The sequence below is a fragment of the Amphibalanus amphitrite genome, unplaced genomic scaffold (assembly GCF_019059575.1).
Source record: "Amphibalanus amphitrite isolate SeventyFive unplaced genomic scaffold, NRLGWU_Aamphi_draft 000783F_arrow, whole genome shotgun sequence".
Taxonomy (NCBI): domain Eukaryota; kingdom Metazoa; phylum Arthropoda; class Thecostraca; order Balanomorpha; family Balanidae; genus Amphibalanus; species Amphibalanus amphitrite.
The window spans coordinates 283,338-296,199 of record NW_024882277.1 but is presented as its reverse complement, the minus strand read 5'-3'; the positions used below and the strand labels follow the sequence as shown (position 1 = coordinate 296,199).

General features: G+C 55.0%; 1 protein-coding gene across 1 annotated transcript; it reads left to right on the top strand.

Annotated features, from left to right (window-relative positions):
* The first annotated feature begins 6,315 nt into the window (after nt 1-6,315).
* LOC122366086 lies at nt 6,316-12,590 on the top strand. Its single transcript, XM_043337902.1, has 4 exons — nt 6,316-6,577; nt 9,833-10,053; nt 10,448-10,677; nt 10,907-12,590. Exons 2-4 carry the CDS (start codon nt 9,855-9,857, stop codon nt 12,428-12,430), a joined length of 1,953 nt encoding a protein of 650 aa, XP_043193837.1. The 5' UTR covers nt 6,316-6,577; nt 9,833-9,854; the 3' UTR covers nt 12,431-12,590.
* The last annotated feature ends 272 nt before the right edge of the window (nt 12,591-12,862 follow it).

The window sequence follows — 12,862 nt, the reverse complement described above, 5'->3', positions numbered from 1 at the left end:
CCGCTCGTTGGGGGGGGGGGGGGGGAGCATAAAGTTGCCCTCCTTTACGTTTTGTGCAATATCTCCGAAACTTTTTTTTTTTATTTTTTTTTTAAATTTAGTCCGAACCTTTTGATGGGAAGGATTCACAAGGACAGAGCCACCGCTAAGCGAAGCTTGTTGCGATGACCCTGCCCTCTACCCTCCGATCGCGCAATTCCGATTCTATGGCAGAATTTAGAGTCCAAAGTTTAACGTGCGCACAAAGCCGCGCACGGCCGGTCCCCTCGCTGACTTCGCCTGGCTACGGCCTGCCACCAACCGCAACCATACCTGTCAGGAGGCCCATAAATGTCGAGCGCCCGTCGCGCTTCGAACCCGGACTGTCATAACCGGGAACGCGTGCTCTCACCACGCGGAGTCCAACGCTCTAACCAACTGAGCTACGGGACCGGCAAACTGAGCTACAAGACCGGCAACTTGATGGTCTACCAACGTGAAACCTGGCATAGCTTCAGGGGAATACCAAGAAAATGTTTTTTTTTTTTAAGTTTGGTGGTTGTAGCATTTAAGATGACGTCACAGTGACGTCATAACTTTTTGTCGTTTTCTGATATGGACCGTTTCTGTTGTCGCTGAGCATGAAACTTAACTGTAAATGAACTAGACAACACCTACTGTCATCCTAAAACACCTAAGTAAACTTCCAACTAGTTCTTGACCAATTATCAGTCCATTATCGTCGGTCTCATATATCGGATATATCGCGAGGAAACTGAGGCTGGGGGGATCCAGAGCGTCGTAAGCCTCGTCGCAGCTGCGACGTGTCGCAAGTTGTGTAGTAAGTCGTTTTTGGAGGGATCAATTGATGAGTAGCGTTACTTAAGAAGTAAAGTCTATCGCAAAGTGCCTGATTTACGACACAACTTACGAATTTGAAATAGCAGTCGTAAGTTGTGTCGCAAGTTGATATGGCCTTGAGGGAGAGGTCACAGGTCACAGGTCATTGGGGTCATGGTCACGAAATTTGCATGGTACGTGGAAAATTGTTGAAACTTGAGATCCTGAAAATTTCGTTGCAATCCGTTGCCGCTAACGCGAGTTATAAAGCAAGAACCAACGGTTCGTCTATGAGGCCTCAATCCGCGCCAGCGAGAGTGTTGAACATGGTGCATAATATGTTATATTCACATTTATTGGGGTATCCATGGATATGAAGTAGTCTAACACCATTCCAGCAACTACTGGCGAATCCAGAAAGGCGGTCTTGGACGTTGCGAGGGGCATCCCCCAAAAGATTCTCCAAATTCTAAAAACGATGTGTCCCAGATGACCCCCATGACCTCGAATTGATCTCTGTGATGACCCCAAGTTGACCTCTGTGACCTGACGTGTCCCAGATGACCTCCAATTGAGCTTTGTGATGACCCCAAGTTGCCTGACGTGTCCCAGATGACCTCCGTGACCTCCAATAGAGCTCTGTGATGACCCCCATGACCTCCAATAGAGCTCTGTGATGACCCCAAGTTGACCTCTGTGACCTGACGTGTCCCAGATGACCTCCAATTGAGCTCTGTGATGACCCCAAGTTGACCTCTATAACCTGACGTGTCCCAGATGACCTCCGTGACCTCCAATTGAGCTCTGTGATGATCTCAAGTTGACCTCTGTGACCTGACGTGTCCCATATGACCTCTGTAACCTCTAAGTGACCCCTCTGATGACTCCAAGCTGACCTATCTGACCTGATGTGCCCCAGATAACCGCCATGACCTTCAATTGGGCTCTGTGATGACCCCAAGTTGACCTCTGTGACTTGACGTGTCCCAGATGACCTCCGTGACCTCCAATTGAGCTCTTTGATGACCTCAAGCTGACCTCTGTGACCTGGCGTGTCCCAGATGACCCCATATTGAGCTCTGTGATGACCCCGAGTTGACCTCTGTAACCTGACCTGCCTCCAAGTTGCCTTCTGTGACCTGACGTGTCTCAGATTACTTCCGTGGTCTCCAATTGAGCTCTGTGATGACCCCAAGTTGACCTCCGTGACCTGAAGTGTCCCAGATGACCTCTGTAACATCCAATTGTGACCTCAATCTCCAACTCTACTAACTCTCTGTGACCTCATACTCTCTTAACTCATTTCTTCTAAAGCATCGCTTCTAGATGCCCTATAGCGCCACGAATCTCCTGTGATCGATCCCAAAATTCATGGCAACTCACGTGAGCGTTAGCAACCACAAGTCACCCAGTTGAGACAAAGCTTCAGAATCAGAGAACATGCTTGAACTGGCTGTCTCATAAGCTCGCAAACCAGAAGGGCGAATGTTCCTTTATGCTTGATAGAGTTTTCGACCTTACTGACGCTTACTACGGGATCAGCTGATCGTGTAGCCTTTTAAATTCTCGAGTAAAGCGGGTATTTAAACCTTGTCGCAGCTACGTTCTGTCGTATCCTCCGACAAACCCCTCTTTCCTCAACATCCCTCCTTTTTCGCTACGACACAACTTGCGACGGGACATGTGTCGTAACTTGCGACGTGTCGTAAATGGACTTGCGACGCCCTGGATCCCCCCGGCCTCATCGCAAATCTATAATTTGACTTCTGACGTCACTGTGACGTCATTTCAAATGGGATGGACACCAAATTTGGACAAAACCTCGGCTAGGTATTCAGGAAGATGTGTGTTAAGTTTCGCTTCTCTATCTCTTCGCGTCGACGAAATCGTCGCAGATGTAAAGGGGGGCAACTATATGTCCTCCCCCCCCCGGCGGCCGGTGGAGGGCGCGGAGGCCCAGCGGCCGCCGGGTTCATACGAGTACAATTTGTTCTTAAAGAGTTGATCAGCCAAAAGTAACGCCTTTTAGATTATTCTGGCTTTAGACACATTGATCGGAAGCTCCACAAACCGTTTACCGTTTTCATGAGGCGACTCGATAACTATACCGATTTATTTTAGACGTTAGGTCAACCGTCCCTGTTTCATTCGTTGGCGATGGCAGATGGTTTAATCTATCAGCATAACCGCAGGATAGAGAGCACAATCCATTACGGCCACTAATGTGTTGGCTTTTCCCGCAGATCGGATATCCCACCCACCGTGACAAGCGGCGCGCTGCTCCCCGGTCCCGGCGCGGCGGCAGACCGGCGCGGCGGCGTCCGCGGGGGGATCTGACCGCAGGTCACCCCTCCGCCACCTACCTGTTCCCTCTCCACTCCCACTGGATGATGTCATCAGTCCGACCTGCTGGAAAGGGTGGAGTGGGCGAGGGTGGTGTTGACAGTGTCTTGACGGGAGACGCCGAATTTGGGAGACATATGCGGTGCATTAACCCGCGCCGGGCCGGTGCTCTGAGATTCCGCGCCGGGCCGGGGGTGTCTGAACATCCCCTTCTAACTCGGCTCCTGGGCCACGTAGCGACACGCGGTAAGCGGCAATCGAAAGAACGTCCAAAATAAGGACGAAAACACTGGTCATTTTTTGGTTCAGGTCAAAGGTCAGGTCACCAGAGGTCACCAAAGGTCAAATGTTCACTATTTCAACATTTTGGAAACTGCCAACAGCTACCTATCTCGGGAACCGATAGAGCTACAGCGCCGCAGAAAAGCGCATTCGATGGCCCTTTTACAGACCTTTCTGAGTAATGCTCTCAGATTTGACCTCAGGTCAACGGTTTAGCCTCCAGAGGGCAAAAACTCCAAAAACAACCGTTTTTACGAAAGACGTTTTTCGGCAATAACTTTTGACTCAAAAGAGTCATGACATTACTTTTGCCACCATCGTGTTCCTCTCGTCGAGACGCGTCGAATGAACTATAATTTGACATTGAAAGGTCAACTTGAAAATTTGACCTCAGGTCAAGGTCATGACCTGACCGGAAAAGGTCATGTTGCATATCAGTCGATCCGCAACGTCGAGCCGAACGCATCTAAGGCGTTTTCAGCGCTCTAGCACGTCTCTGTCAGAAGTTATTAGCGAAAAACTGTTAGATTCTGTTCGTGACCTGAGATGACCTCGGGGACATAACGAGGGGTCACAGTTGCCATTTTCCGGTTCAGTGTGTCCAATTCACCTACATCTCGATGTTTGAGAGTGTCTAGAATAGCGTTCGTGCAAAACAGACGCTTTTCAATTTTATCCCATTGACTTATAATGGAGAGGTCGCAAAATTGACCTGACCTTAGGTCACCGATATCAAAATTCCGAGATATACATTTTATAGATAATGTTGTTCTAATCAATCGCTGAAAGTTTCAAGGCAATCGATCAATCGGTGTAGCCATGACGAGCATTCTTATTTTTTCTGAGGTGAGGTCACTTGGCGTGACCTGGTGACCTGACCTAAGGTGACCTGGGTCTGAAATTTTCACAACATGTGCGGAAAAGATGCACGAACAGGTGTGCTAAAAACGGCCGTTTTTGAGGTATCTGCGAAAAACCGCAGGGGGGTGTTCAAACACCCCCCGGCCCGGCGCGGGTTAATGAGCTTTCATACTTCAGTTTTCTTCCATCTTGTACCCTTCAAAGCATATGGCTTGTGTAATTATGCAAGTATCCTTGACTGTGCAATACCATCTTTTAGGAGGTAAGATAAGAGATATCATTTCAAATCGAGGTATGCAATGTGAATCACTGGTCAGACGAGGGCTTGTCTTTCCGGTCGTTGTAAGTTGACCCAGGCTGAGTAAAGAATAGGTATGGAATGAGTAAAGACTGAGTCGAGGAAAACGCCGCAACAGCTCGGTCCGCCCGCTACCAATCCACCTCGCCACCGCCCTAAGGCTATCACCCCAGAGTGACCTGTCCTGGCCGACCCGGTGGAACTCCCAACGGTCCGGCCGCAGTGGCTGATCGTCACATAAACCGTAACCATCCCCTCCTCTCACCTTGTCCATATGTGACGACGGCCGCCACCCGTGCACGCTGAATGGGACGTCTCGGGGCAAAAACAGCCGTATTATTCGCTCGATCGCTTATGGCGTGGTCTTGTAGGTGCCACCGTGTGTCAACGTAAAGGCGGGCGTGGAAATGGATGGAGTCGTATGGCATCCTGAAAATCTGCGTATCTGCAGACCAGTCATAGCAATCTCCAAAAGAAGCTAACTTTGCTTTTCCGTTCAAACTTTTTATAACATACACTTTTTGAAATGAGGTCTTCGTGGCAGATAATTTAACCCTCGCATGTGTGCGGCGTTTGCCAGCTTCTAATGTGTAGGGGGGGGGGGGGGTCGGTTGGACCCCCCCCCCCCTTGCCGTTTGGCCCCTGATCGAGCTAGAGCTTCGCGGAAAGAACGAGCGTGTTGCCCGTGACGAGAGGAAGCCGATGATACCCAATTTTAAGGTCCTAGGTCATTGGTTGACCTTCCAGGTCAGGTCAATGACCCAAAGTCGGGAAAATCGGGACCTGTTAGAAAGTCGTAAAGTGTGGCTGCTAAGGGGTTTTTCGGGGTGCTGATCACGAATATCGTGTTAGTTTTGATCACAGATGATGTCTTGAAGCATTTAGACCAGGTTGGGTCAGGTCAGGTCAGGTCAACCAGTAGGCGTCGTGACGGGTATTCGTAGTACGTGTCAACCGCCTCTGACAGCTTCGTAACATGTTACGAAGTCACCAAAACTACTTCGTAAATGTTCAAATGGTTGCTAAATTCGAATTCAGCTCCAAAAACTAGCCTAGAAACATGTAAAACTCGAAAAAGTGACCCGAGGTCACCCGAGGTCACCAAAGGTCAATGACCTGACCTGACCTTCAGGTGACCTTGACACACACGGGAGTAACATCAAATCACATGTTTGAACGTTTGAAACCACGAGAAGCTTGCAAACACGCGGCTAGTGCGAGCCGACATACGCGAAATCGCGATTCCGGCCAAACATGGTCTCGGAAAAGAGGTCACAGGTCAAAGGTCATTTGGGTCAGGGTCATGAAATTTTCAGGGTCGGTGTAAAATTGATCAATGCGAGGGTACTGAAAGTTTCGTCGCGATCGGCCGCTTTTTACGCGAGTTATTCGCGAAAAACCATGGGGGGGGTCCATCCGACCCCCCCCCTACACATGCGAGGGTTAAATTTAAGAAATAAAGCATACCTACCTAGTGGGCATTTATATTCAGTACAGTACACCGAGTTAAAGAAAAGTTATGGATGAAAGACAAATATAAACTTTTAGCTGATTAGATACACTACCTTTTTCATATTTTTACAGAAAATATGCTAAGAAGCAGCGCATCTGGTAAAACCTACCGTCCTAGCAGGCAGCACAGCTGGCCCACCTCTACGAGTGCGCTCCCGTTGCCCGGGGCGGTGTCCTGACCGCGGCCCGGGTCAGCTGAGCGCGCCGCCCGCCTCAGTCGGTGGCCCGGCGGTCGGTGGGGAGCGGCTGTGCGCGGCTCCGGTCGGTGGACACTGGTCGCCCGCGACTACACCCGACCCTCAGGACGCGCGCTCTGGAGGCGGCCACCCTGGGGAGCTCATCCGGAACGTCATCGTCTTCTCCACCCGTCTCGAACGCCGCCAGCCTGGGTCTCCCGGCCGAGTCGGAGGGCTCTCCGCTGACGCCGGCGGCTGTCGATCGGCGCCGCTCTCCGCACACACCGTGAGTGATTCCGCGCGGCGGGTCGACGCTCCGCGGCCGCGCCCGGCCCCGTGTCACACCGACGACACCCGACCCCGACGGGCCGGCGCGCCGGTCTGTCGCCGAAAAAGCTGTTCCCAGATGAATATTCCGATAACCTTGTCACGTCGGATCGGTGAACATCGCCGAACGGCTCCGATGTCTCTATCTTATCTATCCGGCCACGGCTATTGTTCGTGAACTCTCCGGGGTTTTGTTCGAGTACAAATAGCTAACGTCAGGTTTGAAGTTTTACGTTTTATCATGGTAACCGAACCTTTACTAACGGTCGATTTTAAAATAATAATATAAGTGTAAGCGCCTGTGTTTTCATATAAGCGCCTGTATTTTCATATAAGCCCCAGTATTTTCATAGGATTTTTCTTTTCGTCTTGCATTGAATTAGTTTTGTCGACTATGGCCTTAGTTACAAATGGCATTTTATGACAATGTTCCCAAATAATTGAGATACAAATGTCTTTCTAGTTGAGGTTTATTTGCCACTGGGTCAACAGTGCAGGGATATAGATGATCAGTTCGTGGCTCCGAGTGGAAGATAAAGATATATTATTCAAGCGGGTCACTGAAAAAGCGAGCTGGAGCAACGAAGGAGCGAGGTTTTTCTTCCACTCGGAGCCATGAAGAATCCTCTAAAGCTCAAGGGTCATTATCGTACGGATCTAAGGGCCTGTCAATTTCATCCAGCTCTCAATCTTCTGCCTACTTTGGCACATCAGAGTGTGGCACAGTGCTCGTGCGCACTGCGCACTTTGTAGTCGTTGGTTTGTGCACCATGCCAGAGCACGGGGGTTATTCCGTCAGCTCTAATCACCGGCGGCGATAAAATCCTGCGGCTCTATTGATCTTCCCTCAGTTAATTTCACGTCCTGGCTGATTGATGTTCAATTATCCCATGACCCTTGCAGGTGGTTCAATAACCGACCGTGTCCTTAGGTGCGCAAGTACAGGGCAGTTATACCTCCCAGGTGGGGTGGGGACGGGGTGGTCAAACGGACGGGGTCTCTCCTTTTCATGACGTAATTGCCAGGCTGTCGTACTGACTAGCGCACATTGAATACATGAGCTGAGAAAAGTGACCATAAAAGTAGTTGTGGGGATCACGGTTATGTTGCAAGGCAAACTCTGCGCAAACACATGTGACATGTGTTGCATTTAATTTGCATTTTCTTTTTAGTTGTATCCGGGATGCCCAGAATTAATACCATGAAGGTGCGATGCATTCGGTGGTTCTGATTCCCAGTCTTCTGCGCGGTCGGGAAGTCGTTTTCTATTTTCCATAAGCAGCCGTTACGAATCGGCGGCTGTGATGAATAGTGGGAGACTGCAGACATTTATCAGAATCATCAGTGCAGTGAGGATGCCACTTCCGACTGTTTGTAATCAGCAAACGGGAGGCTTGAAATATGGAATGTGTGCATGTCCAAAGTCCGTCTTTCATCATTATTTCGGCATGCAGCGGTGCGAATATCTTTCCATGGTATCCGCGTAAAGGACAGGCTGAACTGTGAATGATGGATGATGGAGAGGCAAAAAGTTGCCTGCAACATTAAAATTTTCCTTGTTGTTTTCCATGGTGCCATGGTCAACGTTTCAGAGTAAAACAATGTAGTGACGAATAGAGACAAAATTGCAGCCGTCTATTGCAGCCGTCTAATGTAACAATAGTTAGTACCGGCAATAGGAGACTGGAGTGTCTCACAAAACAATAGCACTGCTCCCACTCGGAGATTGCAGTGTCTCACAGCACAATAATAGGTAAGTACTATCAGCAATAGGAGACTGCAGCGTCTCACAGAACACTAATCCTACCGGCAACAGGAGACTGCAATGTCCCACAAAAGAATAGCCCTACCGACCATTGGAGACTGCAGCGTCTCACAAAACAGTAATACAAGCGACAATTGGAGACTGCGGCGTCCCACAAGACAGTAACACGCGGCAACTGGAGACTGCAGCGTCCCAAAAGACAGTAGCACAAGCGGGCAAGTGGAGACTGCAGCGTCCCACAAGACGGTAACACTAGCGGCAACTGAAGACTGCAGCGTCTCACAAAACACTAGCACTGCTGGCACTGGAGACATCAGTGTCTCACAAGACAGTAGCGGCAATTAGGTAGGAGCCTGCAGCGTGTGCCAGCGTCTCTGAAACCTCTCGGACATAGGTTAGCTCTAATGCTCATATACTATATGTATAAGGAGCGTGGGAAGCATGAAGGCCCCAAGAGGTCAGCATGAGACCCTCAGAAAACGACGAGGGCCTTCAGAATTAAACTTGGGCCCTCATGGAATGCAAAGGGCCCTCCGATGCTTATGTGGGACCCTACATAGACTATGGATGGGCATAGCGGGCATAGACATTCAGATCGGTCCAAACTCCAAAGCCCTAAGAGACTACGATGGGTCTCTCAGGAACCTGTGCGAAGGCCCTCTGAGGCATGCGTTAAGGCCCTTAAGAAAATGTATATGGGTCCTCTGAGACCCAATGGCTGACATGAGGCCCTGTGGATCCAGCCCCAGCTTTAGTGACTGGCATCAGGTAATCGGTTGAATCTCAGATCAGGCCCTTGGAGGGTTTCTAGTCGCTTTTTTAGGGGGAGTGCAAACGAGTGGTATTTACTCGTAACTGCATCCCTTGTATCCCCTCCCCACCATCAATGGGTCCGCCCGGCTCCGGTGGCTGTCCCCGCCCAGTACCGGTGGCTGTCCCCGCCCAGTACCGGTGGCCGTCCCCGCCCAGTACCGGTGGCCGTCCCCGCCCAGTACCGGTGGCTGTCCCCGCCCAGTACCGGTGGCCGTCCCCGCCCAGTACCGGTGGCCGTCCCCGCCCAGTACCGGTGGCTGTCCCCGCCCAGTACCGGTGTCTGTCCCCGCCCAGTGCCGGTGGCTGTCCCGCCCAGTACCGGTGGCTGTCCCCGCCCAGTACCGGTGGCTGTCCCCGCCCAGTACCGGTGGCTGTCCCCGCCCAGTGCCGGTGGCTGTCCCGCCCAGTACCGGTGGCTGTCCCCGCCCAGTACCGGTGGCCGTCCCCGCCCAGTACCGGTGGCTGTCCCCGCCCAGTACCGGTGGCCGTCCCCGCCCAGTACCGGTGGCCGTCCCCGCCCAGTACCGGTGGCTGTCCCCGCCCAGTACCGGTGGCTGTCCCCGCCCAGTGCCGGTGGCTGTCCCGCCCGGCTCCGCAGCGCCGCCGGTCCCTGACGTTTGCGGCGCCCGCCGGCAGGCGGCAGCACCGTCTCTCGGTGATGATCGAGGAGCCGGACAGCCGCTGGAGGATGTCGGAGCGGCGCATCTTCTGCCTGTCGCTGACGGTGCTGCTGATGCTGCTGCTGGTCGGTCTGCTGGTCGGCATGGTGACCTGGTACCGCACCCAGTCGGACGCGCAGCTGGCGCTGGCCGAGCAGCAGCGGCTCTGGCGGGGCCGCCTCCTCCAGTGTCAGCAAGGTACCGACTCCGGGAGGGGAGGGGGGGGGGGGCAGGGTCGGGAACGTGGGAAGGTGCAGATAGGCTAATTAGAGTTGACGGGTTTTCATGGGACAATTATGAAAGCATCCTACTTCTGACGTGTATGCATGTATCTTGATCAGATTACATTGACAACTTTTACATCGCCAACTGTCGTGATCCTCGTAAATAATATTTATTATCATGAAAGGCTTACAAACGGTAAGCTAATGAAAATTGGTCATATTTCTGCCATGTTCTCAGCAATGGCACGTACCCTGCAGGTAATGACGTCCGAGCCATGGGGCATGGCCACCATTCGTCACTGTGCGCCGAGTCAGGAGCTGGTATCTGACCGCCTGTCTGACTTTACCCACTCCCCGCCCGCCGCCAGGTCGCCGGTCGGCCGAGACCCGTCTGGTGGCCGCTGCCTCTCGCGTCGGCTCCCTGTTCGAGGAGGGCTCGCCGTACCACCGCGCCGCGCAGCAGGGCCTCCGGGACGCCAACGCACGCGCCAGCGTGGGCCGGCCGCTGCTGCAGGCGGCCGCGCCGGACGGAGGCGGCGACCAGGGACCGCCGGCGCTCTCCAACGTCACTCTCGTCAGCGCCAACGTGTCCGCCACGGTGAGAGCCCGGGACAATGTCGTTAATTTTTACAATAATTAACTCATATGCTGAGATCTTCATCTATCGGATTTAGTGTGCACGTTTATTTTACCGGTTTTCTTGGTCGACTTCGGTGTATAAATCATGGTGTCGTCCTCGTTGAAGCTGGCGCCCAAACCCAGCATCCACCGGCTCGTCTATTGGCCAGAGTGGCTCTCTGAGCTCGTGTAACCTCGTCCCTCCGCAGGGCGACACTCTGGCTGCTGTCCAGCAGCTGTACGCGGACGGGGTGCGGCTGTTTATCGGGTTCCCGGACAGCGACGAGCTGCTGCGAGCCGTGCAGTGGGCCTCGCAGCACGCGCCGGACGCCGTACTCGTCTCGCCGACGGCCACGGCCGGTGACCTGCAGTCGGACTCGGGCAATCCGCTGCTGCTCAGTCTGGGGGACGCGGCGCTGGCGGCGGCGCTGCTCTGCCTGCTGCGCCAGCGCTCTGTCCGGCACCTGGTGCCCGTGGCGGCCGACACCACCTACGGCCGCAGCGTGGTCGAGGAGCTGCGCCGCGCCGCGCTGTTCGACGGCGCCGCCACGGACGTCACTGAGCCGGTCTGGTACCGGCCGGCCGACGCGGCGGCGGCCGCCGGCCGCGGCGCCGTCATCCGGGCGGCGGCCGACGCGGTGTCCGCGCTGGCGGCGCCGCCGGCCGCCGTCGGTCTGCTGTTCGTTTCCGGCGCCGAGATGCGCCACTTCCTGGAGGAGGGCGGCTGGGACTCGCGGCTCTCGGCCGCCCAGTGGTTCGGCACCGACTCGGTGGCGCTGCGGGACGACATCCTGGCCTCGCCGGCGGCCCGCGCGGCGGCCGTCCGCGTCAAACTGACGGCGCTCATCTACTCCGGGGCGGACGCGGCCAGCGCGGCCGAGCAGTGGGCCGTGCTGCGCCGGCTGACCACGGGCGCTCAGCAGCCGGCGCCCAGCGTGCTGCGCGCCTACGACGGCGCCGCGCTGCTGGCCGAGCTCGGACACCTGCTGCTCGGCCACGGCAACACGACCGGCGCGCTGGCCGCGCTGCGGGCCTCCGTGCGCGCGGGCGTCACCGGCGCCGCCGCCGTCAGGGACGGCTCGCGCCGCGCCGGAGGACAGTTCGCCATGACCCGGGTGGTGGCGCGCGCGGACCCGGAGCGCGAGCTGCTGGCGGCGCCGGACGCCGGCCCGGCGCTGTGGGCGGTGACCGGCCAGGTGCGGATCGAGGCCGACCCGCAGCAGGGCGCCTACCTGGGCCGCATGGTGCTCAGCTCGGCCGGCGCCGGCCTGCACCTGGTGCGCCGCAGCGACGTGCGCGCCCTGTATGCGGCGCTGGGCGGCTGCGGCGGCGACGGCCTGCAGCTGACGGCCACTGCGCCGGCCGGCGCCGCCGAGCTGAGCGCGGCCCGGCGCGCCGCCGAGCTGCCCGAGCGGCTGCTGGTGTCTGCCGCCCGGCCGGCGCGGCTCGAGCTGCACTGTGCCGCCTCCGAGTCGGGCCTGCTGCACCTCAGCCTCCGCTGTCCGGCCGTCCAGCTGCCCGGCGCCGACACCGTGTTCTGCCTGGCGCAGTACTACCGCCTAGTGGGCGCCAATGCCACCAGAGCCTCTGCGTCGGCCGTGCGGTGGCGCCACGAGCGGCGGCTGGTGGGCTGCGGGGCCGCGCCGGCAGAGTGTCTGGACCGGCCCTGTCGGGAGCAGCGCTCCTGTATCACCGCGCTCACTGACGAGCTCGGCACGTGGCTCAAGGAGTGAGGCACTGCCGGCTCCACGGAGGGCCAAAACTGACGGCCCACGTCGACAAGCCGGCTGGACGGCGACAATGTTGACCGCCATCTTTAAATTGTTTAAATGTACCGGATTGTTAATGCTGTATTACAATATCAACTCGAATAAATATACACCTTGAAACTCAGCGTCCACATGATTTACGTGCTAGTCTGATGATGCCACGATAAATTAAACGGTAAAGCTGATTCAGAACTGTTACAAATGGGTGGCAGAGGTTGGCCCAGGGCGTGTGTCGTCCGCTTACCTTTCCAGTTTCCACTCGAGGGTTATACCACTGTCCACCACTGCATGGGAGCAGCTAGTGATCCGGGACAGCTTCGTAACAAAAGATGGCTGATAGAACGAGGGTGATACGCAAATTCGTCATTCAGGACTAGATGAACTTTTATTTGTAAG